General features: G+C 41.1%; 1 protein-coding gene across 8 annotated transcripts in view; it reads right to left on the bottom strand.

Moving 5' to 3' along the window:
* Positions 1-4,485: 4,485 nt before the first annotated feature.
* Positions 4,486-27,562, bottom strand: part of PLCB4 (phospholipase C beta 4) — a 218,145-nt gene continuing 195,068 nt past the window's right edge. For 5 of the 8 annotated variants that reach the window (XM_052784069.1, XM_052784070.1, XM_052784068.1 and 2 more), the window contains 7 exons: positions 26,035-26,110; positions 19,934-20,109; positions 13,665-13,766; positions 11,856-11,913; positions 11,348-11,434; positions 9,213-9,249; positions 4,486-6,438 (listed from right to left, as the gene is read on the bottom strand). In XM_052784069.1, the coding sequence (XP_052640029.1) occupies positions 6,350-6,438; positions 9,213-9,249; positions 11,348-11,434; positions 11,856-11,913; positions 13,665-13,766; positions 19,934-20,109; positions 26,035-26,110 (625 nt within the window). In that variant the 3' untranslated portion in view covers positions 4,486-6,349. Of the gene's footprint in view, positions 6,439-9,212; positions 9,250-11,347; positions 11,435-11,855; positions 11,914-13,664; positions 13,767-19,933; positions 20,110-26,034; positions 26,111-27,562 lie in introns of those variants that run through there. The other 3 variants (XM_052784073.1, XM_052784074.1, XR_008234723.1) reach the window with 2 other exon arrangements.

Genomic DNA, 27,562 nt, shown 5'->3' with positions numbered 1-27,562 from the left:
GGGGAAAAAAAAGTTAAAAAAAAAAGGAGGAAAAAACCCGCTGAAACACCTCCTTTCTCAGGAGCTGCACAGGCTGCAAAACCACTCTGCTGCGGAGTGGCGGGGAGGAGGGACGGGGAAGAGTGTGTGGGTGTGTGGGGAGGAGGAGGAGGGGAGATGCCGGCGGAGCTGATGGAGGCGCCCACGCTGAGGGACTGGGCGTACGCGGAGGCAGGGCGGGGAGGAGGGATTCCCTCCCCTCCTCCGGCGTTGGGGGGCCCCGCCGACCCCCGCGGAGGGGCTCTCGGGGATCCCCCCGGGGATCCCGGCGGAGAGCGGCGACCTCGGGGGAGGGAGTCGGGGGGACCCGGGCCAGCCGGGCCGCCCCGACGTGCCACCGGAGCGGGGCTGAAACGCACCGACCGCGCCCCGCTCCCCCGGGCAGGGTAGGGCAGGGGGTGGGAGCGGGGCCGCACCCCGGGGCGAGCCCTACACCGGCCCGGGGCACAGGGCCTTCGCCGGGGCACCTTCCCCGAGGGTCCTGCCACCCTCCCTCCCTTTTCGGTGCCGCGCCAGGCGGCTGCTCCCGGGGGACGACGGCTGTCGCCGAGCAGCGCCAGCGCCGCCGGAGAAGCAAAGGACCCGCTAAACCGGGGCAGCGGAGGAGATGGAGGAGGGGTTATCTAGTCCAGCGCCGGCTGCTCACGGAGCGTCAGTAATTTTGGTGAAGGCGAACAGCTGCTTCGTGTGTTAATTTAGAAAGAAACGAGCAGCTATTTTTGTGTGGCAAGGTCAGGAGCAGACTCGGCACCCTTTTGTAAACGGCCATCAACACACCTGAGCTCTTCAGATGTCGTGACATACCACAAAACACACCGTAACGGAAGACATACCATCACATCGAGCGAGGGGAGCGGTCCCCTCAGCACCGAGAAGGCGCATTAAAACAATCCAGGCCATGCCTACGCGGAGCGTTATTTGGGGGGGGTGTCGGGCACACCTTGGGGTGCGTCTCGGAGCTGTGACACGGGCGAGCTGTGCCGGGGCTCTGACAAGAGCTTGTCCCTGCCAGGCTCCGCGGCCCGGCGCTGAGGGCGCTGGGGAGAGAAGGGGCTGCAAGGCGGGGTGAAGACAAGCACTGCGCACCCCATCCCTGCCGGCTTCTGGGGAGCAGAGGGCGGGGGGGGCTGCCTGCACCCTGCCCTGCCCGCCCCGGGGCGCGTAGTGCTGCCGGAGTCCCGAGCCGGGCAATCCCCTTTACTCCCTGCAAAACCGGCGCCTGCGTTTCCTCCCTCTCAACCCGGAGGCGGGGGTGAAACGGGCCCCCCGGCTTGTCGGGAGAGGGATCTCCGGGAGGAGCAGGCGCGTTCCCAGCCCAGAGCGTCCGGGCGAGCTGCCGGTTTCCCCCGGGGGCTCTGAGGCTGCGCCCGGAGGCAGGAGGCGCTGCCAGCGGCAGACGAGACCGAGGTGCTCGCACCGCGGCCCGCCGCGGAGCCCGGCCCGGCCGCCTGCTCCCGGGGCAGCGCTGGCCCCACCGCCACCCCCCGCGGCTCCGGGGTTTCGCCTTCCCCGTTCGCCGACGTTAAAACATTTTTCGCTGCCTCGCATCGGGAGTTTTCACGGCCCTTTAATGCGCTGCCACCCTCGACCCGTACGAAGAGCACATCCAAATATTTACCATTTACAGAGACGCCAAGTCCCAGGAGCAGCGGGGAACAGGAGCCTACCGCCAAGGTTATTTTTTTTGTAAAAAGCCAAAGGGACAGAAGCTATTTGGCGCGTGTGGTGTTACACGGATTCACTAGCAATTCACGTTTCTAGTTCAGGAAAAGGAGTCTGGAGGAATCGGTCCAGGGTTTTGCAAAGCAAGGTACTACAAGGTGAGTTTTGATTGTGGGCAGCTGCCGCTGGGAAGCTGCCCTTTCTCTGCCAGGGCACACCTGCAGAGAAGGGTTTTCTTTCTGGGAAATAGCTTGTTAAAAATAAAAGCAGATACTGAAGAAACATACCGATTTTTGTTAACTATTCTGTTGAAATTCCTTTCTGCTTGCTGTACATATTAAATATTACATTCTGGCCATCTCCTCTCTCTCCTGTTTCACAATAAGGAGTCATTCCTGCTCCCCAAAATAGAGCCAGACCTGTGTCAGTTGTGATACAGGATTGACCTGCAGATAATATTTCCAGGGAATTACATAAAGGAAAAAAAAAAAATCTTCTGTATGAGGCTCTTTGACTGCAACAGACTATTTCTGTGATGATTTTAATGCCTGGCTTCCTCAGGTCTTTCACCGATGACCTCAGTATTTAACCAGCCTCTGTTTCCTCCTCTAGCTCCCTATTTAATTTCCAGGTTTTTTTGAGGTTTCTAGGTAGCTTCTAAGCCTCCAAATAAATATATGATCCTGAGCAGCTGCCCCTGCATCCAGCCCATGTAGGAGGGTACCACAGGGAGCAGCTGGGAGAGACCAGCTGTGTTAAGAGACAACGGCAAGCCTGACCCACAGCCCCCTGAGCCCCACAGCACAGAACTGTGCTCTTCCCAGCACCTGCCAGCTGCACAGCACAACAAAAAAACCCCTTCAGCTTCAGTGACATTCCTCACTCCAAGCCTGCAGAGCTGGGTTTATCCTGCTCTCCATAGCAAAAAAGGGGAAGGCCTAAGATTTCCTAACACCAAGAAAGCCCCAAAACATCGACAGAGCAGAAAGGTCTTACCTGAGGGAGCCAGCGCAGCATTAGCTGATCTGAAATACTGTGACCAGGGCCAATTTATGGTCACAGGTTGAACCACCTGGAGCCAGCCCTGCAACCTGCCCTTACCCCAGCTGTGGGGACTGCCTGTGTATCTCTGAAGGCTGAAGCCCCCTTGCTACCACCCCAGCTTCCAGACAGCAATAACTCTTACCAGCCTCCTCACACACAGCACAGTGACAGCGGTGCTGCAGCGCTGGGACCACTGCCGGCGCATCCCTGGGAGCCGGGTTTTCCGGCCGAGCGGCTCTGGGATGTGTCTGCCACCGGCAGCAGGCTTCACAGGCAGCCCGTGGGCAATAGCATGTGGACTCTGCAAGGAAATCGGCCCCCGAGGGGTATTTTGGGTCTCTGGCAACCCAGTTGGACTGCACTCAAGTGGAGTGGGGGTTAAACAGCCCCGCCCTGCTTGGAAACAGTCAAGTTAATGAGCAACCCCCAAATTAATGGAAGTGAGAGAATAGCAGGCTGCCTGTGAGGCCAGGGTGTCACGACCCTTCCCATCACAACTGCAGTGAATTTATCTGAAGAGATTCAGAGAGAGCGAATCTGCCACTTCCCTCAATGAAATTTCACTGAAGTGGAATCCATCACCCCGGCAGGGAATGACATTTTAAACTGCTTTAACTCACTATCAATGTTCAAATTGATTAGCCTATTTCATCTCAATGGAAATTCTCACCTCATTACATTAGCGGCCAAACTTCAAATAGTTTTTGAATCAAATACTACTTAAACAGCATTTCAAAATACTTAGCTGACAAAATTCATCACTTAATTTCAAATTACTGTCTGCGTTTTATGCTAAATTGTCAATGGATGAAATACGTAACAGTTCTTGGGAGCTGAGCCTGGAAGCTGAGGCTATCCAGCGCCGCAGTTTCACAGAAGCACATACTCTCTCTGACTTGATAAATGTCTTGCTCCTGGCTAAGCAGCGAGTACAGACTCAAAAGGAGGCTAAGGAGAGTATTTTCTAGCCTTCCAAAACCAGCATATTCCCCAATGCATACGATACTCACCAGGGAATTAAGACAGGCAGGTTTGATTTTCCTCAGAGAGGGATGTGAGCTGAACTCAAGTCCTCCATTTCCAGTTATTTCTTTTAACAGGTATGGCAGTGGTTTCCAGCCAGGCTGTAAGTGAGCCTGAACTAGTAACATTTAATGCTTCGCCATCCCGTTCCCTCTGTATCTGGTCTGTCATTTGCTTCTCCTTACTGACTAGAAACCACTGCAGTAGCCAATAGTATAAAATTCCAGCTCACAGCACTGTCTTCGCTAGCCGTGTTTCAGATGACATTTTTAATTAAAACAAAACAAAACAATAAAAATCACTGCCTTGTTTGAGATGCTGGATCCTGTCCAGCATGCTCTGGAAACAGTGCTGCTCCCAACTCCCTCCAGCACCTGAGCCAAGCTTAGGGAGCAGGGAGAGCTGCTCCCAGTACACAACTTGTCTTTAAAACACTATGGATCGTAAGGAGCAGGAGGTGCCTCCATAGGTTAAGTGACATCAGAATGGGAATTCTGCATAGGCATCACAAGTTTGTTTAAATTCTACCTTAAACACCTAAAGACTTCACTGACCTCTGTCTCAGTTGCATTCTCAAAGTAGTGCTGCTATACTGTACTCTGGTTGCTGCATCTCAAGGTAGTGCTGCTACACTGTACTCGGGTAGTTCTGTAGCGCTGTGGGGACCGATGCACAATTCTTCTATCACTTAAAAGAAATAAGACTCCTTTGACTAAATAAGCTGTGATAGAAATATATTTACACTATGCACATTTTTACAGGAAATACAACTTACTAAAAAATGGTAAGTAGTAATACCACCACCCTACAATTCACTACAGTCAAAACTAAAGGTTTTGCATTTTTAAGGTTTTTATTAGAGAAGTTGAAAGTTTCATCTCAGGACTGACAATAACATAATTATGTCTTTTCATTTATTTTGTTTATAGGAATATGTAGAATTTGTTTGTACAAGCATATACAACAAAGTAATTGGTGCTTAGTGCATTGAAATCAGGAATCTGATTTGTTCTAAACTACCAGTTTTCCATGCAGTCATCTTTGAATTGGCAGCATGGACAATTTGCAAGCGGAATGCTTACATGCATTGTTTTGCAATATAACTACAGCAAGCTCTGGAAACATGCAAATTAACACATTAGCAAATTGTTTTTATATCTAATGGACATAAAAAGGTTATTCCTGATATGAAATTCTGAAAATCTGCATAAATACTTCTGTGTAAAATTAAATTAGTTATGTACTTTTCTTTTACTACAAGTATCAAGAATGCCCACGTAATTAATGTACACACATATATAGAGAGACCTTGTTATGCTAAAAGTCTTTGTAATTAATCAAACAATATTCTGTGCCATACATTTATTCAGTATTTACCAGCTAGTAGAATGACTGTGGTCATATAGTAGGTATTACAGTCTTAGTAGCATCTGTATCACATGCAAACATACTCTTAGCATTTTTGTTGACTAATTTTATCACGTGGCAGCATGTATATGATTTTCTACAATGCTGTGATTCTGAAGTGTATAAATACTTTTTACATTTTCACAGTTACAAACTTTTTGCCAAAAGCCATTTAAACAATCTTTAAGTTACAATGAACTGTAGTATCTGGGATCTGCAGCAACAGGATCAAAATGCAATTTCTATACAAGCAATGTAGGATGTAAACTTTTCTTAAAGTGCCTCGTACGTAATTCCTTAGAGCACTGATCAGTTTTGGCACAAATACACGGTATCTCCCTCACGCTAACCACTGCAGTAACTTTTACAGGATATCAGCTTGTTTCAGACATGATAGAGTTGATATGGCACTTGTGAATGACATCGTTGGACTGCAGAAATATTCTGTCAAGTTACTGTTACAGCTGATGAATTTGACCGATGACTTTGTACATATTGTACTTCTGAATATATGCAGTTAACTTTCAACTGCCTACTGTCTGCTGCCTGAAAATAGTTTGAAATATAATTTTAAATTGGCCAAACTCAACTCCCTCCTTACTATACTGATTATTATGGTGACTTAGCAGAAGATCCAGTTCAGTGGGCTCGATGACATCAGGTGCTGAGCATCTGATGAGTTGTTGCTCATCAGGATCTGGCAGCATGGGGTTTCTACATGATATATCACACATGAGAACACAAGTGGTAAATAACATGACTTGACTACAGTTTTGTTGCCATTTGAGATGATGTTAAAAATATCTGTTGTGTTTCAAGGCTCTGATTGTGTAATTCTGATGCAGGCAAGCTGCCTGTTGAGATACAGAAAGGAATACAGGACTGGGTTTAAAAAACTGTCTTCATCTTCTGATTAGTGTTTTTCTGAACAAAGGAAATTCTTATGGAAATCCAACAAAGGAAATTCAGTGCCCAGTGTTAAAAAAGAAATAATGCAAACCTTAAGACTTGGTGGTCCGTAGCTATGCTTTATATATTAAAAACAAAACCCCACACCAACCTCCCCCCTGCCCCAAACAAAAAAAAGAAAAAAAAAGAGAAAAGCCCACTTTTCAACCTCAGCAACATTATTTTGAATTTTGCTCTCATTTTAAGGATGCTGTGTTCTCCAACTTCAATTTGCTTGCTGAGGCTTTAGACCACTGTTGCTGGCCTGCGATCCATCTCTGCTTCCAGCTTCACCATCTGCTGCATCTCCTTTGCCTGCAATCCAAAATAACCACATGAAGCATTGCATTAGAGCTTTTGTTCAAAATGAAGCATGTTTTATATGAGTGTCTGAGTGAAATACAGGCAAAACACACTGAAGCTATATGTAATAACATTATGTTTACCAGTATCATTTTGTTTTCAAAATCAGATGTAATTTTTATGTCTACAAATTCTTGGGAAATATTTTTGATCCTATTCCAAGACTCATGGGCTGACTTTCTGAACAAGTGTATGGTAAAATGCAGAAGCTCCAATTTGGGGAAGAAAACTAGGCAGATGTCTTTGGGAACGTATGCTCCACTGCTGTTGTGCGAGTACTGCAATGTCTTACTTCCTGAAATGTTTAGAGAGTTCATTATGACCTGGACTTGTTTCTTTCATTAAGACAAAGAATGACAAAAATCCATCAGTGTAACTAACATCTTCCTTGCAGTAGGCAAGATTTTTTAAATAACATTTTTTAAAAAACAATCTCCATCTGGCCTAGAGATCCTTATAATTACAGACGTGGTAGTTTTCACCTCAGGGTTAGACTATTGCTATATGCTCCATGGGATTACACACACCAATCCACCTGAAACTGTATCCAAATGCGTTGTGCAAAATACAGCAATGAACGTATGCCAGATCTCACTATAAACTCTGCATGCCTTGGGCTTTGCAGGCAGTTAAAACACTGTGTACAAATGGTAACTGGCCTGGGAAACCCCTGCTTAGAGACAGCTTTTTTAATTCCCTTCCTCTCCCTCCCTTTCTCTCTCTCCCTCTCTCACAGACACACACACACACACACACTTACTCCTCCCGTGGCTCAATCACAGATTAGAAGTTGCGCTTTGGTTTGAAACTCTGCAGTTTAAAGAACTGGGAGTCAGCATCTCTTCATTTTCTCTGAGGGCTCCCAATCTGGCAAGTTATTTAAATCCATAACCCTAAGGACTCTGAATAAATTGACCCAGAGGGCAAGCTAACCCATCTATCTTTACAATCAAGCTCCTGAGGATTAGGACAGGTTTAGGAAGAGGCAAACCAAGCTAATATTTTCTTTGATGCAACTGCTCTGTATCTGTCATGCAGGGAAGAATGGTTACTAGACTTGATTTACGTGAACTATGTTCCCCCAAAAGTTGTAAATGTTGCTTAGGGGACATTGCTATACAAGCTCCTACGTAAGGAGTCATCTATTCTGGATGTGCAAACATGTATTTGCATATACGAAAATGGGCAGATGTAGATCTAAAGTAATGAGATGCACAGCTATTCATTTTGTGAGGTAAATGTGGGCTTGTGCAGATGTGATATACATGCCTTCTTGAAAAATCTAGCCCTGTACTTTCATAATCATCATCTTGGGGAAAAAAGTAATTATGATAATAGCAAAGCAACTGTCATAAATATGATTAAAAATTAATCAACGCTCTCCATTTAAATGAGTTAAAAGCTTGAAAGTAATGAAGAAATAATTTTAACATGAAAATATGGAAACATAATAAATAAATCAATATGTACAACCTCTTCTGAAATGTTGGCTGGATTTTGCCTGTGTGTGAAATGAAATTCTAGATAAAACAAAACCCTGTGGTTGTTTCTTAGTGACTCACACATTGCATGTTTTAGGCTTGCAACTTAATTACTGGCACATAGTGTCCTATAAATATTCTGCATGCCAATGTATGGCGTACGGAATTATATTAGAGATAACTTGGCCTCAAAGAACACATTAGCATAGGACTAGGATGCCTGGTTTTGCTAGTCTGAGGCTGGGTCAGACAGTGCATTCTTCCGCGAACACACAAGCACAACACTTGAAGACAAGCCTTCTGGAAGGCAGTGTTGAAGCTACAATGAATTCATGAAGTGAGTGGCAGCTAATGGACTCTGCTTTCAAGACGCTTGTTCACTAGTGAGACCTAAGACAGGCTAAGAACCATATACAGTAAAAGAAGAATAAAAATATTTTTTTCCTAGCCTAACAAATGCTTTTTTTCCTCATTATTTGTCTATAAATAAATGTTGTTAGAGTGGGTGCTGTCCGACTCGGTGGTGCAAGATGTTATCAATTCAAGTAATTCAGATCAGGCAATACCGTACAACTGCATGTTCAAGCCTAATGCAATCATTTCCCTTGCTAAGACAGGAGTTAATAGAGATTTCTTGTGAGTAACGATTATTTAGGAAGCCACAGCAGCACAGCCACATGGTAAGTATAATTGCCATACCTTGTAATGTGTTGGATTTTGAAGTGAATTTTAAAGTGCTGGAAGCCTCTTTTCTTCAGACACTAAAAAGCTATTTCTGGCCATCTATTCTATATTTTGCTGTTCTTAGCATGGAATTACTTATTTTATTACCATACTAATATATGTGGATACCCTTTGTCTGACTATCAGCATTAGCAGTTAACCATATGTATGTTAACACTAAAATAGTTTTCTTAGATCAAAAGACACTTCTCACAGACACAGATTAGAACTCTAAGCGTATCTTTCAGTAACGACAGCTAATGTACAATACCGGTTAATCTCTAAATATTTCCTCTGCACATCACTGTTCATATGCATCTGAATTTGAGATGCTAAAGCACAAAAATACTGTTACTATTGTGTCTGGCTCAAATTATCGGTGTGCAAACAAGATTAACATTGTGTTCACTATGTCAATGGTACTTCCCAATGGTTGCATTTACAAGGAGGGCTCCAATGATAATGATTTAATTTAGAAGGAAAGCACACTGAAATAATAGTTTGCTTATACGTCCATCCTACCTTGTGTTTGAGACACTGCATGACAGGATTTCAAAAGCTGTTTGTACAAAAATAATAATGTCAAAATTGAGTAATACAACAAGAAGCAAATTAAATGAATGAAAACTGAAGTGAGATTGAAAAACTAATGCAAGAAAAACATACATAAAACAAAACAAATTTAAATTCATAACAGTTTGTATTGAAGGCTGTTTCCACCCATAATTCTACTTTTCTGCATTGTATACTTGTATGAAAAATTTATTCTCTTGTTTGATCAGGAAAAAAAATAATCATGTTTTGAATTTCTCATTAAACAAATACCACCTTTATCTTGATCCAACTAGCTTTCATACATCAATGTGTATAACAATGAAACCAGACCCAGCTGGGGGTTTGCACTTGTGCACTTTTGGGGCTAAAAGGAAGTGGTCAAAACACCAGTTATAAAAATATATGCTCTGATGGATCAAATTAGAGTGAGTTAAAAAGCTGTTAAGGACTACCCCTATGGTGGAGGCCACCACATGCCCCCACAAAAGTGATAACCAGCACATGAATGATCTTGCTCCATTTAATCACTGATGATTTAAGCTGACTTCATCTCTGCACTGAAATGGAGTATGAGCAAGCTCACGTAGCCTGCTACCATCTCTCAGCAGCGGAAGCTATACCCCAGGTGAGGGAAGTATCTAATTGCTGAAACAGGTGACTCATTTAATGACTCACACTTATTTCCCAGCAATCTCCCCCCCTTATACGTGACGTATTTATCACATTGTGATTAAAAGCACAACTATAATCATTCCCTCTCGTCCTTATGTTTTTAAAAATTGGATCCAAAGCCCTCTGAAGCCAATGGAAAGAAACCACTGATAACACCTCTCTCTCATCATTTTTTGCCAACTAGCACAGTTTACAGGGAGTTCTCTGTCATGCTCTCTACAGTGATGCTACAGATCCGCTGTAGCCCAATTGCTTCCCCTGCCTTTTGATCACAGGCAGATATTGCTCAGGAGCAGACTGACTGACAGATCCATTCATGCTGGATGTTAGAGATGGTGTCTACAGAAATCCTGTGAGGGAACAGACTAGGAATTTTGGTTGTTGTCCAGAAGGGAGGTGGAATGATCAGAAGACAGAGCCATGGTGGCTGGGGCTCAGCGGTAGCAGCTGCCTGCAATCCTACATGTTGTCACCCCCCTAGAAGTTTACCAGGCTGCAGCTTTTGGGGCTGTAGGACTCTCCTGACAGTGGAAATACTTGATTTGCATGTACTCTTTTCTTCCCTCCCCCTCTGCAAGATGGCTTTAATTCATACTATAATGTCTGCCAGAGAGTTCAAGTTCTGAATGTTTAATAAACAAAGAAGTAAGTACAGAACCCTTGAGAGTAATGGGTATTAAACGCACCTCTTCTCTCTCATCTCACTGAACTGCTGGGTATATTCCCCTTGCAATTTACATTTGTGGAAGTGCAGTACTGCAAGTCCATGCAATTATTACAGCTCTGCTGGCTCAACTTTTCAGCAAGGGAACTGCTCAGAACATAGTGTTGCTTCTACCAGAAATAAGAGTAGAATTTTCCTTTCTTTGCCAAGTAGTTTTTCAATTAAAAAAAAAAAGCTTATAAACTAGCAGAAAATAATAAGGTGTTTTAATTAGCAAAGGGTGTACTAGTACAGATAAAAGTCCCCATGCTACAATCCATCTCTAGAATCCAGTCCAAACTAACTGTCTCTTAGAGTTCAGAGATGCTCTGTGCACATATTTCATCTCTATTTTCCAATCAGCACTAGAAATATAAGTTCCAAAATTAAGGAAACAGATTTGTTTGAGGTATTTTTTAGAAGTAATTAAAATGGATATGTTGGGCCTTTTATGACTGTCATATCTAGCTAATAAGTATCAGTGTGGCTGAACAGCAGAAAGGACAGACTCTAGCTTAAGCAGTCTAGCTTTCACATGCTTATCTGAAACAGATCTGGTTCTTTATCATTCACCTCACCTCTTCATTTTAACTCCCCAAGTAGGTGAGTGACCACGAACAAGGTAATTTTCCCAAGTTTGGTAATGACTTACATTCAGAAGCATTGTACTCAGCCTGATTCTGTTTTCACTAGCTTGTTTTTCTTTTAAGCCTTTAAAATAAGATACCTGCTCATTCTGCTTCTCCAAGACTTCTAAATGCTCAAGTTGAACTTTTTTCAACTGATCCATTTCTTTTGACTGCTTCATTGCCAGCTGTAAGCACGAGAAAATAATGGGGGGAAATGTAACACATTATTAACAAGTAAAATAAAAACTTACTTGAAACATACACATACATACACTGTTTTGCCCCATTTGGATGGCACAAAACATCACAGTAGGCCTATTTTATCACCCAATCTTAAGAAAAGCTATTAATATAACAACTTATTTATATTATACATATTACATATATAATATATATTACATAAAAGTAGAAAATACACAACAATGAATAGTTGTTAATTTAAAATAGCTTACTCTTCTACAGATGTTAGATCTTTTACACTACAAGTATGTGGAACAAAGCAAGGACAAACATCTGTTGGTTTACTAGAACTGGATTCTCATCACAAAGAAATGAAAATGAATATCCAGAAATAGTGGCCAGTGATTTTGTCAAGGTTATAGTTACCCTTTTTCTTTCTTCCAGGAACTTTTTTGTGTTGCTGCTGTTCAGTTCTCTGACTCGCCTAAAAAGATGCAAATGTTGTCCATGAAGACTCATTAGAAAAAAAGAAACCCAAAAGCTAAAACAGAGAGAATCACAAACTCATAAGGTATATTTTGGTTTCTCATTGTCTGTACCATGTGGGACTAATGGCAATTTGTACACTCCTCTGCCTATGCACCTTTACACTTAAAGGTTTCCAAGTACATTGACAGTATGACGGAAGACTTGAAAAAAGAAAAGAGCAAGACTGTTGTGAATGAAGTTTGCTTTTTCCCTTACTCAAGAGTGGTTGACAGAACTTAAAAAAAATGTTTAATTCATTTGTGTATCACTTACTGCACTCTGCTCTCAATTTATTTTGGTATATAAAAAGTCCTACATCTCTTAACAGTAGTAATGGAAAAAATCATCTGATGGTCATCAGTAAAGTTACAGCTTACCAATGCTGTAAGGTTCTTAAAGCTGTTATTTAAACAAAAAGATAAGTATACAATTAATATTTACATAAAATACCTAACTGCTAAGTATCTCTTCCTAAGATTTCCATCATGAAATATACCAAAAATAGTTCAAAGAGCTGAATCAGACTAATCGCAAAGCCTGAAAACCAGAACAGCATTCAGCCTGCTTTCATATCTGGGAACAGATTTATCTTGGAGTCATTAGTGGAGGTCTTACATTAACTACACATACAGTTACCAAGGGCTCCTACAACTCGTCTTCCTGATGAGCTATGAATGTGTAACACTCCAGGGACTTAGTTCGGTGGGAACAAATTCAAGCCTTTTGACCAAAATAGCCCAGTGCCAAGGAAGGAATGTAAAAGAGGAAAGAATGAGCCAGATGGCAAGCCCAAAGTGAAGGGGAAACCCTGAAGGCTTGTGAGACATCATTACATAGGCTCTGCTTTTGTCTATTTAACTGGAAACTTTTAGGATAAATAGAAGAAACTTAAAATAGCTATAACACAGATCAGTCCTCCAAAAAGTCTCAGTAGCTAGTACTGGCTCTCTCAAGTCAATTAAGGCTGTCATCCCTAAACATGCTGTGAATAACCCACTTTTGCAAATGCAGCAGTGCGCTTGCTTTGCTGAGCCTGGGTGCTGGCCAGGTCTCCAATGCCAGCACATAATGAGGGGGAGAGCTGCAGTTCAGTTCAGGAGTAGAGAAGCAACATGTGTGCTGTTGTGGAGTATATCTCCTGCTTCTTCACTCCTATCTTCCATCATCTGCTCCACTGATTATCATCACTTAGCACTCCTTCCTTCTGTTTCACCTCTCCCCCGTGTAGATGGAGTTGTAGATGAGGGAGAAAGCCTTTCTTTTGCACCATCTCCTGTCATTTTAGTGATGCTGCCTCTCCAGTTATTCTAACTACAACTAGAACCAAACCTCAGACTCCCTTTTCAGTATAGCCCTCATTTAATTTAAAAAGCAACAGCAGAAAAATATAATGCACTTTAAGTACAATAATTAAAACTCTTATAGATGTGTTTCAATTTAATAGTGTGATTAGACCTATATCAGTCACAGCTGATGAGTGTAAGGAACGTTTTTATTTCCCTGATCAGGGCATTAAATTTATTGAAAGGATAAATACAAGAAAAGCAACATTTTTCCTAAAATGGTCATCTAAAAATATATTCAGCACAATCATTAAACATTGTTTCCATACATAAAAGCATAGTTTTAATAGAATTAATCCATGAGTTCACCTGTCACCCTTTGACAGCATTCTTCCCTTCTCAGGAAGGGAGATCTGATACTTACCTTTCTCTTTCAGCTTTATTTTTGATAGATTTGTCTTGGCTTATGGCTTTGCTGTTTTCCATAGATATTTTAGCCTGGTTGGCACGCATTTCCTTGCTTTCCCTAGACAGAACCAAAGAAAGTCATTAATACCTAAGATGCAATTATTTTTGAGGTTGGTTTCCTGACACTACTCTACACTGTGGTTAATTTTGTCCCTGAAGCATTAAGGAAGAGGAAAGAACAAACCATAGAAAAACTGCCTTCCTTTGGGCAGACTTCACACAATTTGAGCAAGCATTCCGAAATCTCCATTTGCTCCAGAGAATATAATCTGAAAGATCAGTTTAAAGCATTTTTACACTTTGAATGTTATAAAAGGGTATAAAATACTCTCTTTTCTCCCTAGTATATAAGAATTGTCTGAGTGTAAGCTACTATCAGCCATTGAGAAAATGCAATTTGTCTTTTAGAACTGCCTAAAAAATTTATAAATCCTGCACTCAGAACATGACTGCAATATGAATCGTAGTAATATTTGCTAGTTGTGGTATGAGCTGACAAACTTCCTTTTAAGACTTCTACTTTGGGCCTGTGTTTTAGACCATGGTCAGACTTGTGTTCAGTTTCTCTTTCTGACTCAGTGAACCTTGTAGCCTCTCCTGTGAAACAAGATAGCTTTAACAGGAGGGTGGCAATCACCTTCCAGGGGTAATGTCCTGAGGGGTGTGGTTTGACTCCGGATGTGGAAGACCTCTTCAGTGTTTCAGCCAGTGCAGTAGAAAAACAGAAAATAAGTAAATAAATATCCTGTTGTTTCAAAAAGAAAAAGAGATTGTGATCCTTTGTTGGAAATAACAGCACAGATGCTGACTTTCAGAAATGGCTTATGAACTGTGAGTGAGCAGAAGGCTTTTGGTGACACATAAGCCAGCCAAGCTCCAAAAAGGCCGTCCCTGAAGGCTAGCTCTTGCTTTCTGCCTGCTTAGCATTCCACCTCTTGCAGCTCCTGATCTTAGAGTGTTTATTTAAGCAGGAATTATATATGGAAATTAGGCAGCAAATAACAAATTGTAAAGTCCCCAGTAGCGCATAAGCATCTAAAAGTTACCCATTGCAAGCCAAGGCAGTGCCTTAGTCTCTTTTTCTGGACATGAACTTAAGTAGAGTGCTAAACCATTATTGTACTTATTAACCCAAAATTCTAAGTAGTTTGTATGCACAGAAGAGGAGGGGTGTGGCACAGAACAGAGTGCTTAATTTAATGAAAAGTTGCCTCTGAATCTTTTTTAGCTTTCTTTCAACTCTAAAAGAAATTAATCATTAAGCAGCATGAGAAAACTTTGTTCCACAACTTACAATTTCCACAGTTTAAATTTTTTATTAAAGAAATGCAGTGCTTTTTTTTCTCTTCCAAGAGTTCATAAGGTGAAACATTTCCTGAATACAGATTTAAAAGCAGTGGTATCACAGCAAAAACTAAGACTGGGTTCTAAAAAGTGTTGCGTTGAGAGCACATTTCATTCCAACAGTCCTTTCTCCAAATAAAAGCTTTTATTTTCTATACTGAATTTGAAGTAATTTTCAAGAACCCCCCCATTCCCTGTCCTCCTGTGCCACTGTGGGGGAGGAGGTAGAGAAAATCAGGAGTAAAGTTAAGCCTGGGAAGAAGGGAAGGGTGGGGGGAAGGTGTTGTAAGATTTGGTTTTATTTCTTATTATCCTATGCTGATTTCATTGGTAATAAATTAAATTAATTTTCCCCAAGTCTGTTTTGCCCGTGACAGTAATGGGTGAGTGATCTCTCCCTGTCCTTATCTCGATCCACAAGCTTTTTGTTATATTTTCTCTCCCCCTGTCCAGCTGAGGGGGGAGTGATAGAGCGGCTTTGGTGGGCTCCTGGCCCCCAGCCAGGGTCAACCCACCAAATTACTGAAATAATTTATTTTTATTACTGGGCTCAAGCATATGCAAAAAGTTAAGTGTAGGTGTTCAAATTGATTTAGCCTATTTGCATCAGATATAATTTTAGAGTGAAAGAAGTTAAGAGGATTAGAGTACTACTGTGCATCTCTTCATGATTTCAAAATGAGGCTTTGGCCACGGATATGGTTGAAAAAGCCAACACATCTATATGCCACTGTTTCCCTATTCTGCAAACTATAATCTAGCTCTGAGTTGCACTGCTGTTGGGTTTTTCTGGGTGTGTTGGGTTTTCACCCCTTGCAAGAAATAAAAGGTATTATTAACAGAAGACAAGAATAATCTTATCTTCCTTTTAAAATCATCAAGAAGCACTTCTAGGGACCACTCCTCGTTTCTAAACAGCACTTCTCAAAGACAGGGCCAAAGGTCTAGTGTCAGTTCACTGCTCAACCACCTGGCGTGGGGCTTCACTTCCAGTCTCAAGTTCAGGCCGTGCCACCCTGGCTGGCAGCACTACGCCACTGTTAAAGAATGCCCTCCTGCTCAGAAGCGGTGGTGATGCCCGTAGCCAGAGTTAACTGGAAGAACAGGATGTTAGAGAAAAAAAGGATTCTGAAATATGTGGCACATGAGCTGCAAGATTCAACTGCTGATTTCCTATTGTATCATACTGACTGCAACTCTGAAATTTATACAAACACATCTTTTAAAGGGATACTTTAAGCATGTAAGTCTATCCTGGGAATTTACACATAGATTTAGATGACATTAAAGTGCATTAACATGTTATTTTATGTCGCCAGTATTGTTTGAATGACTAGAAATCTCTTCTATTAAAAAAAACCACCACACATAATTTTTCTTTCTCTCTCATGTTATTTTATCTGGAGTACATAATGCTTGCAAATAACACATTCACTTTCCCAATTTCTGAAACGCTGCAAGCACGCTACATTGAAGTCAGTCAAGCTAACCCAGTCTGGGGATGCAGGGGGCACAGCACCCCTGGAGTTCAATAAGCTTCAGATTTTTAGTAGTATCTGCTATCTTCTGCTTTGTTTTTAAATGAGCTCAAAGCACAAACTGCTTTTTGTACCGCACATGGAGGGAAAGTATCTACCCTACAGCAGATAACTACATCATTTTAGATTACTCAGCTTTCCTACTAGCCCTGTGTCCTCTGTTGTGATAGCTAACTCATTACCTCTGCTCACAAAGAAGGAAGCAGTGAGAACAGCATGCTGAGATCATGGTCCACCTCCCACGCTGCTCTCAGGTAGATCCTTTTTTCCCCTACGGTTACCTGAGTTGTCTCTTGGCTATTAAATACACCTATACAGATAAATGCATCCGTATTCCCATACACGATACATTCTATAAAAAAGTTTACAAATTATTAAGTGTAAGGTCTCTTTGGGGCATTATTATTCACATTTCAATATTTCACATTCCAAATTCCTCTGAAATATTCATAGATTCAGACACAGTCTTAAATTTGTTTTAAACAGCAAAGTCCCCAGCCTGCACATTTAGGGGTTACATACAAATTCCCAAATAAGCAGAAACAGGCTAAATTGCAATGAATAAATCAAAAAGAATTTTGAAGGTTGTTACTTCTGGGACAGCTGAGAAGAAAAAGTTCTCAGTATTTATCAGGATGTAGATTTTCAGGTCTGGTTTTTAGTTGCTCTGAAAATAGAACAGTATATGGACTGAACACAAGTGATTTAGTGGATGAGGGAAAGGCTGTCGATGTTATTTTCCTAGACTTCAGCAAGGCCTTTGACACTGTCTCTCATGGCATACTCCTCGAGAAGCTGGCGTCTCGTGGCCTGGATAAGTGCACTATTCACTGGGTGAAAAACTGGCTGGATGGCCGAGCCCGGAGGGTAGTGGTGAATGGGGTGAAATCCAGTTGGCGGTGGGTCACAAGTGGTGTTCCCCAGGGCTCGGTGTTGGGCCCTGTTCTGTTTAATATCTTTATTGATGATTTGGATGAGGGGATTGAGTGCACCCTCAGCAAGTCTGCAGATGACACCAAGTTGGGAGGCAGGATTGATCTGTTTGAGGGTAGGGAGGCTCTACAAAGAGATCTGGACAGGCTGGATCGATGGGCTGAGGCCAACTGTATTAAGTTTAACAAGGCCAAGTGCCGGGTCCTGCACTTCGGTCACGGCAACCCCATGCAGCGCTACAGGCGTGGGGAAGAGTGGCTGGAAAGCTGCCCGGCAGAGAAAGACCTGGGGGTGCTGGTTGACAGCTGGCTGAATATGAGCCAGCAGTGTGCCCAGGTGGCCAAGAAGGCCAATCGCATCCTAGCCTGTATCAGAAATAGTGTGGCCAGCAGGAACAGGGAGGTGGTTGTTCCCCTGTACTCGGCACTGGTGAGGCCGCACCTCGAGTACTGTGTTCAGTTTTGGGCCCCTCACTACAGGAAAGACATTGAGGTGCTGGAACGTGTCCAGAGAAGGGCAACCAAGTTGGTGAGGGGCCTGGAGCACAAGTCTTATGAGGAGCGGCTGAGGGATCTGGGGTTGTTCAGTCTAGAAAAGAGGCGGCTGAGGGGAGACCTTATCGCTCTCTACAACTACCTGAAAGGGGGTTGTAGTGAGGTGGGTGTTGGTCTCTTCTATCAGGTGTCTGGAGATAGGACAAGAGGAAATGGCCTCAAGTTGAGGCAAGGGAGATTTAGGTTAGATATTAGGAAAAATTTTTTTACTGAGAGGGTTGTCAAACATTGGAATGGCCTGCCCAGGGAAGTGGTTGATTCACCATCCCTGGAGGTATTCAAAAAGCGAGTGGACAGGGTACTCCAGGACATGGTTTAGGGGGCATTGTTAATGGTTGGACTTGATGATCTTGAAGGTCTTTTCCAACCGAAATGATTCTATGATTCTATGATTTGTAATAAGAGAGCAAGATCCATTACTAAGAATATAAGGACTGTTTACAAGAAACAATATAGGGCTGTTTAAACAATGTAGAGGTACAGAAATTCTAAACCAAAAGACAAAAACTATAAGAAAAAGCTTTAAAAAGAAAAAATTTAAACTTCGCCCTAGTATAGATATAATAGATGGCTACAATGACAGCCTTTAGCAAAGTTAAGAGAATAAGGAAATATGTAAGGAAAAGAAAACAAAAACCTACTTTCACAGGCTATATATTAGTAAATTATCTTGTAAGCATCGTAGTGAATTTCAAATAGGACAGAAAACAGGACTGTTAAAAAAAAGTGATGTGATTTCTCTGGGCTGATGCAGCCAGGTATGATTTAGAGATACAGTACCAAGTACTGCACCTCCCTCTGGCTAGTATCTTTTGAATGATGCATTTGTATTATAATTTAACAAGTTTTGGACTTCATTTTTGACTGGGTATGTATTGCAGGACAGCTTGAATAGATGGGTTAACACAGAGATTAACATAAAGATGAGCTCACTAAAAGCCTTTTGCTGGGACAATTCTCTGTTGGATGGAAAGCTTGCAGTTCCCAGTATGTGTTCTCTCTGATGCAACGATAAGCTGTTTTTTCACTCACAAATTTAAAAAATCATTTCCATTCCTTCTTCAAATATGATCTATTAATTCCTTTTTCCCCATGCTTTTTACGTGAAAGATGCTGAAGACAATTACATATGAATATAAAGATGTATGAATATATATGTACGTATGTACACACACATTTTGCATTCATATGCTTTTAGGCTGCTTTGCACAATAGATGATAGCATAAAAAGATGATTCCTTTACTTACTGCCATTTTTAACACTGTAGATACAATGTGTATTTAATTTTATTTAATTTCAGGTGGGCAGGATGGTTAATTACAAAAGCAACAAGACAGCAGTGTCGTGCCAATATCTTCTGTATTCCCAGTGATTACAACAGGGTATTGTATGAAGATAATACGTCAGTCTAACGTAGCTTACCCTGCTACCCATTTGTTTTTATGATCTTAATTTTCATAGATCTTTCTTATAATCACCAATGCTATAAACACATGAGTCCGCAACTGCTAGCAACTCCAGAGGATTTTTCCATATTTGATACTTCTCAGTTTCCAGCCTCTGAATTGAAGTTCCTGGGTAAAGTCTAAGCATCCACAGTTGATGCAAACTACCACCAGTTCATCGCATCCGCTACCTTTAATGGAGTTCAGATAATCTGAACTAGCTAAGAAGCCCATTCCTGCATCTATCTAAATCTTGTATGATAACTTCTTTTACTTCTACCATGCATACAGCCCAGTATCTTTGACAGCAGTACAGGAGAAACTAGAAACTAGCAGTACACAAGAAACTAAACCATTATACAAAGCAGACATAAACCAAGACCATTATCAGGTAGCACTGCCCTGCTCACCTGTCATGTGAAAATTTTAGCTGCTGGGTTTGTTGTTCATGAGCATTAATCAGCAGTTTCTTCAGTAGTTCACACTGTTGGTTCAAGTGTAAATCGCGGATTTCTTGCTCTTCGGCACTGTGCGTATTGATCATCTCAGACCACTCTTTAGTGTGCTGTGCCACAATCTCTTTGACCTGTAGAGAAGTAACAGCAGCTTTGCTAGAGGTTCTCAGATAGGCTAGGAGATCAACTATTACTGCTGCTGAAGATGATGTAAAGACAATCATAAAAAAGATTACAAAGAATGCAGCTAAATTGTGAAAAATGAAGTTGCTTCACAGAGTAACAAAGCCACCGAGGACAATACCGTGTATTATAAAAACAGATGTAAGCCAACCCCTACTGTTAGGACTCTTATCTAAAGTACCCTGAATAAATTGGCTGCATTTATGCTCTTGACTGTACTACTGTTATTTTAAAACCTTCTCTAACACTGAGTTCATAATAAAATGGTTTCACATTTTAATATATATATTTTTCTTGGCAATCAAAAAGTTTTGAAATTAACAATGGAAAAAACCTAGCGAGTGGGATTTCTCTGAGGGCTTAAATACAGTCTTTGATTTTGTGGAGACAGTTTTACACACACAGTCAGTTTACAGAGAAATCCTGTATTTAATACAACCTGAATCTGAAGATCTTTATTTTATATTCATTAAGTCAGTTTTACAAACACAGTCAGTTTACAGACAAATCCTGTATTTAATACAACCTGAATCTGAAGATCTTTGCTTTATATTCATTAAGTCAGCAGGGAATCTGACAAGTATTCTTCTCTTGTTTATCTCCCAAGACTCACAAGAATAATGAGATTAAAGTTTTGGAATGTTCCCAAGAGACAATATGAAGAAGTCTATATCACCAGAGTTGTTGTTATAATAATATATTGCTCTCAATGATTTCGAAAAGAAGCTAACAAAGATATATTTTATTACCCTTTAATAATTATTTTGGGGTGTTGTGACAGGCTATGCTACTTTTCCATAAATGGTATACAAAATATGCCTCACAATAACCTGTTTTCAGATAGTCATTTCAACTGCTACTACGGTAACTAATAGCATCTGGGCCATCTTCTATGAAAGCTAAACCTTATTCTGCACATCAAAAATCGCCACCATATTGCTCAGAAAGTGAGAGACTGATGCCAGTAGTTTAGGTGTGGGCCCACATGTGGGCTCTGCATAAAGCGGAACAGACTCTCCTGCACACACTGATGATGGTGAAAGAAGAGGGGACCTTAACAGCCCCAGTCTCCATTCTGCCCTGGAGAGGCTTCTCTGAAGCCCCTCCTAAACAAAGCTCATGTTGTGTAACAAAGCTGGACTCCTAATGAAAAAAAAAAAAAGTGAGTAATTTTGTAACAGATCAGGGTGACTACTACTACCTGAAAGCCAGAATTGCATTTAACTACAGTTAAATAGTGGTCCCATATCAAAACAGATAGGACTGAAGGCAGAAGCAGCTGATAGCTACCTGGAGTTTTCTGCAGCTGTCAAAAACCAACAAAAGCATTTTGAGGTGGGAGATTGGTACAACTAATACAGGCCTAATTCATCGAGGTGTTTAAGAGTGAGTGTACCTCCAGCAAAAAGAGCCATGCTTATTTTTGTGCATGTGGGTAAGTGTACTACTAAGCCAGAGCCTATCAATGATGAAGTGATAAATACACTGAAGGATGTGGAGCAGTTAGTCGAGTAGTATCTTTAATAAGATGTTCATAAGGCAGTACTGCCTTCAGAGCCAGAAAAACATGAGGATTCAGTTTTAAAATGGGTCAAAATAAATGCTTGGATGTTGTTAAGGAAGAGAGACTCATTCTTCCGATGGGGTTTTTGAAAGGTTGAGGGGCAGACACTCCAGCTCATCTCTGTCACCCACCTAAGGCACTTAAGTTACGACCAAGTTTAGTCCAAGCTCCTTGTATTGCTGATGCGAAAAGGTGAGCCGTTTCAAAGCAGGATTTATCACACCTAAACACTGTCTGGAGATGTCTCTCTTATATCTACAGGGCCTCAAGCAACTAGACACTTCAGTTAGGTTGCACGAAATCTCCTCTCAATGGTGACTTCATTTGGCTTATCAACACCCAAGGAGACCTAGAGGGGACTTCAGGGGAGCTAAAAGTAAGTCATGGCTGAAGTTCTCAGGAAAACCCATTCCTTATTTATTTATTTTCAATGCAGAGTTTCCAGATGGAGTCAGCTCCACCCATGATTTGGAGAAAAAAGGTACAGGTAGATCCAAAGTCCAGAGTAACTGGTTGTAACTGGGACCACAGCAGAAGGAGGACTACATACTCAGAAAACTTTTATGGTCACAATGTTAGAAAGTATTAATGTTTAAAAAAGACAACTGTTATATTACCCAGGAAGCAGGCAGAGGCAGCAGCAAATCACACCGTATCACACATCTTGGCACAGGAACCAACACATGGTTCCTTACACAGATTTGTGACTCAAATTGCCTTCCTGTAGAGAATGCTCTGACTGGACTCTGCTGCCTTTCAAATATCAATAAAATTGTAGCAGGAACTATGATCGAGTTGGCCAAGTATCCTCCACCGCTTGCTGCTGTGACTCTTCCATATAGTCTGCCACTTAGGACTAGGTTTCAGACTAATTTGAAGTATTAGAAAGTGCAGGGGATATTACCATATGAGATCTGATTCCTAGTCACAGTAAGAACATTTTACATTGCCCTAAAAGAACAGGCAGGCATTCCAGTAAACAAAAAAGACTTTGCTTTTATTTAAAGCCTCCTTATGCTGTAGAGAAAATGCAAAACAATCTTTGCATAAAAAAAGAATCACGACTTAATAAAATAGTGAAACAAATAAGTGTATAGTGGAAGCCACAGTGAAAGCAAGTATTTCATGACTTAACTGCAAAGACTGTTTACAAAGCCCAAACAAATGCAGAGAAACAAAGACTCAGGGGCCCATTGCAAATGAATAATGTGATCATTGTTCTTAAATGGTTAATATTATACACTACAGAGGAACACGAAGACAGGAATCCTACATCTCAGGTACACTGATATAGAGTCATAGAGTATCTTGAGTTGCAAGGGACCTGTAAAGATCATCGAGTCCAACTCCCGAAGAAGAAACCTGCAATGAGACTTGAGCATGGCAGTACTTAATCTGAGAAGGAAGTAAGAATCACAAAAAAATTGCCTGTGTTCACAGACAGATGTGCTAGTGATGTGCTACTCATTTCAAAATCAGCATGCAGTCTAAGAAGCAGGTACAGCTCCTTGTGAAACAAGTTTTTCTCCAGGGGTGGGAGAGAAAGGGAAGATCCCTTTTCTTAAATATCCTGCAAACTAGAAGTCTCATTTCAGGTTCAGCAAGATACAACCCGATGAGAAGGGTGTAAGGGATTTGCCAAACACCAGTTACAAGACTTGAAATACCCAACTTGACTCAGATTCAGACAACCTTAGAACTCAAGACCATTAAATCATCCAAAATCCAATTTTGCTGCAGTTGTGATACGCTTCAAAGTTCAGATGTAGTAAATTCAGTGTACATCCCTGCTTTTCTCCAATTTATTAGCATCATAGTTAAAAGGACTATTTCATTTGCAGTGGGCTCTGCTCTTGTCCTACTTTCTACTATTAAGGTAGTGTTGCTTATCCAAGAGGATAAGAAAAATAACCATTAGCTAACTTCTGCCTTTCCTGTTCTACAGACTATGTTTGCAATCCTGTCCTTTCATCTGTTCCTACATTGGGCCTCAGAGACTAATTAAAATATTGATAAGGAACTTTATTTTGCACAGCATATATGCAAAATGTTTGTTTAGTCACTAAGTTCAAGAAGGAATAATCTTTGAAGTAATTTTTCCTCTTTTTTCTTTTCATCCTCTGCCTGCTTTATATTGGGACCTACTTTTCTAATGCAGGGGAGTAATTTGCATCTGCTGGGTTAATTGTGTGTGAAGTACACATTGGGACATTCAGATCTGATTTAAATATTTTATGCCAAACTTGGGCTGGATGTTTCCTCATGACAGGAAGACTTTTGTAGCTGAAAAGGACTCTTTGGTGCTAAAAGTGTACATGCACATGGTGACACAGCACTGCACAGGAGGACATGAGCTGTAATTAAAGCTGAATTACAGTACAATCTGATACCAAAATTAGTGGGCCAAATGCTGAGAAATGCTGAACAACTGTTAGTTAATCAAACTCCCACTGTATCAGTGTAACGCATTCAGCATCTCAGAATTTAATCTAATTTAATTGCACCTACCTTCATCTAGGAGAAAAGTTAATTTCCCTATGGTCCTGAGCACTGTTTTCCAACCTATTGCTTGCAAACTTTTGAATGATCTCCAGTAGTAATTCAAGGGCCCGCACCCGGCAATTGAAACAAAGGAAGTCTGTGAGAATACTAAGATCGGTACGTAATCTGGACAATTTTGATGGAACCACAGTGAGCAAGATATTGAAAATCACTGACCTAGAGAAAACCACAGAAGTAGATGACTTGCAGAGGAGTTCTTCTGGAATTATCCAACACACAGAGGCTTGGCATTTCAAAGGAGCTTACATTTAAGTCTCCTTTGAAAATGTCATCCTAAAACCTGACAAGGGAGTGGACAAAAATCAATCTAATTTCCAGGTATAGATTAAATTGAAGGGAACCAGTTTGAAAGCAGGATTTTAAAAGGAACAAAGCTCAGAAACTGCATACATTCATGGAAAGGGAAAACATGAGTCACATCTATTGGATTTGGAAGATTGATGAACACTTGGATGTCCCTTGTGTACAAATCACACCTCTTAACTCCAGACTGTGAATGACACAGGTGAGACGCAGAGATCACAGCAAAGAATTTTCTACACAGTATAACTTCAAATGAGTTTTGGAGCTTATTGCTGGATGATGATAGGGAGCTACTGCTCCTCAGAGGGTTTATTTCACTAAGAAATTAAATAAATTATCTTTTTTTTTAAGTTGTCAACAAATTTGCTTTTATTTAAGGAAACGGTTCTGGACTTCTCATAGGAGAAGGAGATAGGGAGATAAGACAGTACAGTAGGTTTTATTCCTGGGGATTTTTCTGCATCTTTGTCTGAGCAGGCAGCAACAAGAAAGAAACCTTGTTTAGAAAACCAGGATCTTCTCCACATGAAATAATAATATCAAAGAATAAAATTAGGAGGCGAAAAGATGTAAATGACCTTATTCTAGTCTCAAAGATGTGGCTGCTTTTGTTTGTATTTTCTATACCTGTCTGATTCTTGTCACAGGTTTCAGCTTTTACAGTAACTCTCCTGTACTGCGGTCAGTCTCCTGTACTCTTCTCCCTCCAGATCATTTTGTACATGGATGTGTCTTCTAGTGTACCTGCGACCCTCTAGTTTGGATATCTTTCAGAAACTTGAAAGCATATCAACAGGTGGTAGATAAAACTTGCAAAAAGTCGATGGGCATAGTAGTGGTATAGAAGTATAGAGGAAGCAGCTCTAAGCAACTCGCTGAGCCATGAATCAGAGTTTGAGAATAGCTTTTTCAAACGAAGTAAGGTTGAGTCTCAGAGCACTTTCATTCTCCAGCACATTGGAGAAAACAATGCAACTAAGCAATGGAGAAAAAAATATTAGAAATAAGAAGGCTCTTGGTTCAAGAGCAACTTGGACTCCTCCTTCCCCAAGAGATAGACTAGCAAGTGTTGTCCACAGTGACAATGAGGGAAAATGAAAAAGAAACTTCTTTATGTATATATTTTAAGAAAGTATTTAGCATCCAAATTTCACACAGAATATATTTGTCTCTTTGTTTAGCTAGAACTGTCACAAATGACCAGTTTAGTTTCACGAGGCATCAATATGGCACTTTCTTCAATAATGTTAAAAGGGCAGGAAATCGTTGATGCTTTTTAAATTTTTTTTAAGAAACACTTTTAGATACTCGATTACTCCCATTCTTTTCAACATGTTATTATTGCTGAAAATCATTCATATGCTTCCAAGAAAATTAACTAACACTTGGGTCTCAAAATCTCTCTTTCAGATGTTGCATGTGTTAAAATTGGCTGTTTGCTTACCTTAGATTTGTGATCTGATGTTAGTGCCTGAATTTTAATTTCCGTTTCTTTCTTCAATTCAAGACAATTACTTCCTCTAAAAAAAAGAAAATTGCAAATGTGTGCCACAAGTTAAACATCTTCCCATTCAGTCAGCTCTTACTAATTAAAACGTTAATCAAAGTTGAAGTGCTGCAGCGTATTGGAATGAAATTATTTCTTCTGGCAATTTATTCACAACTTACAAAATATTGTTGGATTAATGATCATTCAGTTCAAACACCACACGATTAATTCTAATTTGGCCCAGCAACTATTCTGTTGCTGAGGATATGTCAAGCATCTCCATTTATGGTACTTGGTTCCTTTTCCAGGCTTAAAATACCTTGCCAAGAGAAACCAGTTTCTGCCTGAAAACTTACAGGCATACTCACTGCCTTGCCATGATTTTATCCTCTGTTTTAAAAGTAATTTTTGCTACTTTTTTTTAATTTTAGTTTGAGGCAGAGAAAATAAGGCATTTGAATAACTACCTCACAGGGCAACAATTTGGGCATACTAAATTTGATTGCCTGTTGAAAGTCTAAGTGCCCCTCTGTGAGAAAACAGAAGTGAATGGGTTGCAAAGAAGGGGGCCTCACTACCCTCGCAGACCACATCAACCCATGTGGATGAATCCAAGCCATTAGATACCTTATATGACTTGGAAAGCAAAACATCTTGAAGACAGCCCTCACTCCTGCAATAAGCTGAATACAGCATGGCCTTTGTGTTTGGGTAAAGTCGATGGGGTTGAATGCAAGTTACAAAGCTTGTTTAATGCAGGGGGAGTGCATGATTCTAAGGAACAGGCTAGTAAAATGCCTGCAGAGGGCCCATGCTGGAGCTCCCCTGACATGCCTGTGGGTTAGGAGATGGATGACTTCTACCTCTCACCCACAGAATTTCCGTCACTAAGCCCAATTACTTGGGCCATGCACTGGGTGGGACGGATGTACAGAAAAAAATATTCCATTGCAGCTACAACAGGAATTTCAATTACTGTCTCACCAAAGTCAATATATTTTTGAAGGCTGACAAGCTCCATCTTTACCAGTCTTATTCCCTTTTTTGCAGTGAAGGGTTTTTACAACAGAATACAAATTCACACATTGGAAGTCTCTGTTTTTTTGTCTGGAATAATACAATATATTGAGAGGAGTCTATTTTAACATCACTGTAATATTTCTGTGCCAGATCATCCACTGTTGTAAAATGCAGTAACTCCACTGAGTGGATGGAACCACATTCATTTTATCATCTGAAGCTGGCCCTAGTAAGAATGGTTATTGCTTGACTGCAGTAACATTAATCCATGTCTGCTCTAGAAAAGGAGATTTATGAAACTCTTAACAAGTTTAAATCCTATTTTAATATCAAAGTACTGCTAAACTTATGGAAATTAGAAGAAAATTTTATCACCAAACAGTACCAGGAAAGCCCTTACTGAAAATAGTAGAGTGATGTGCCTTGTGTTCCCAAGGGCCACCAGAAGGACTAGCCATTTATT

The sequence above is a fragment of the Harpia harpyja genome, chromosome 4, assembly GCF_026419915.1.
Source record: "Harpia harpyja isolate bHarHar1 chromosome 4, bHarHar1 primary haplotype, whole genome shotgun sequence".
Classification (NCBI taxonomy): Eukaryota; Metazoa; Chordata; class Aves; order Accipitriformes; family Accipitridae; genus Harpia; species Harpia harpyja.
Note: the sequence above shows the minus strand (reverse complement) of the source record. Positions and strands in the feature narration are given on the sequence as shown.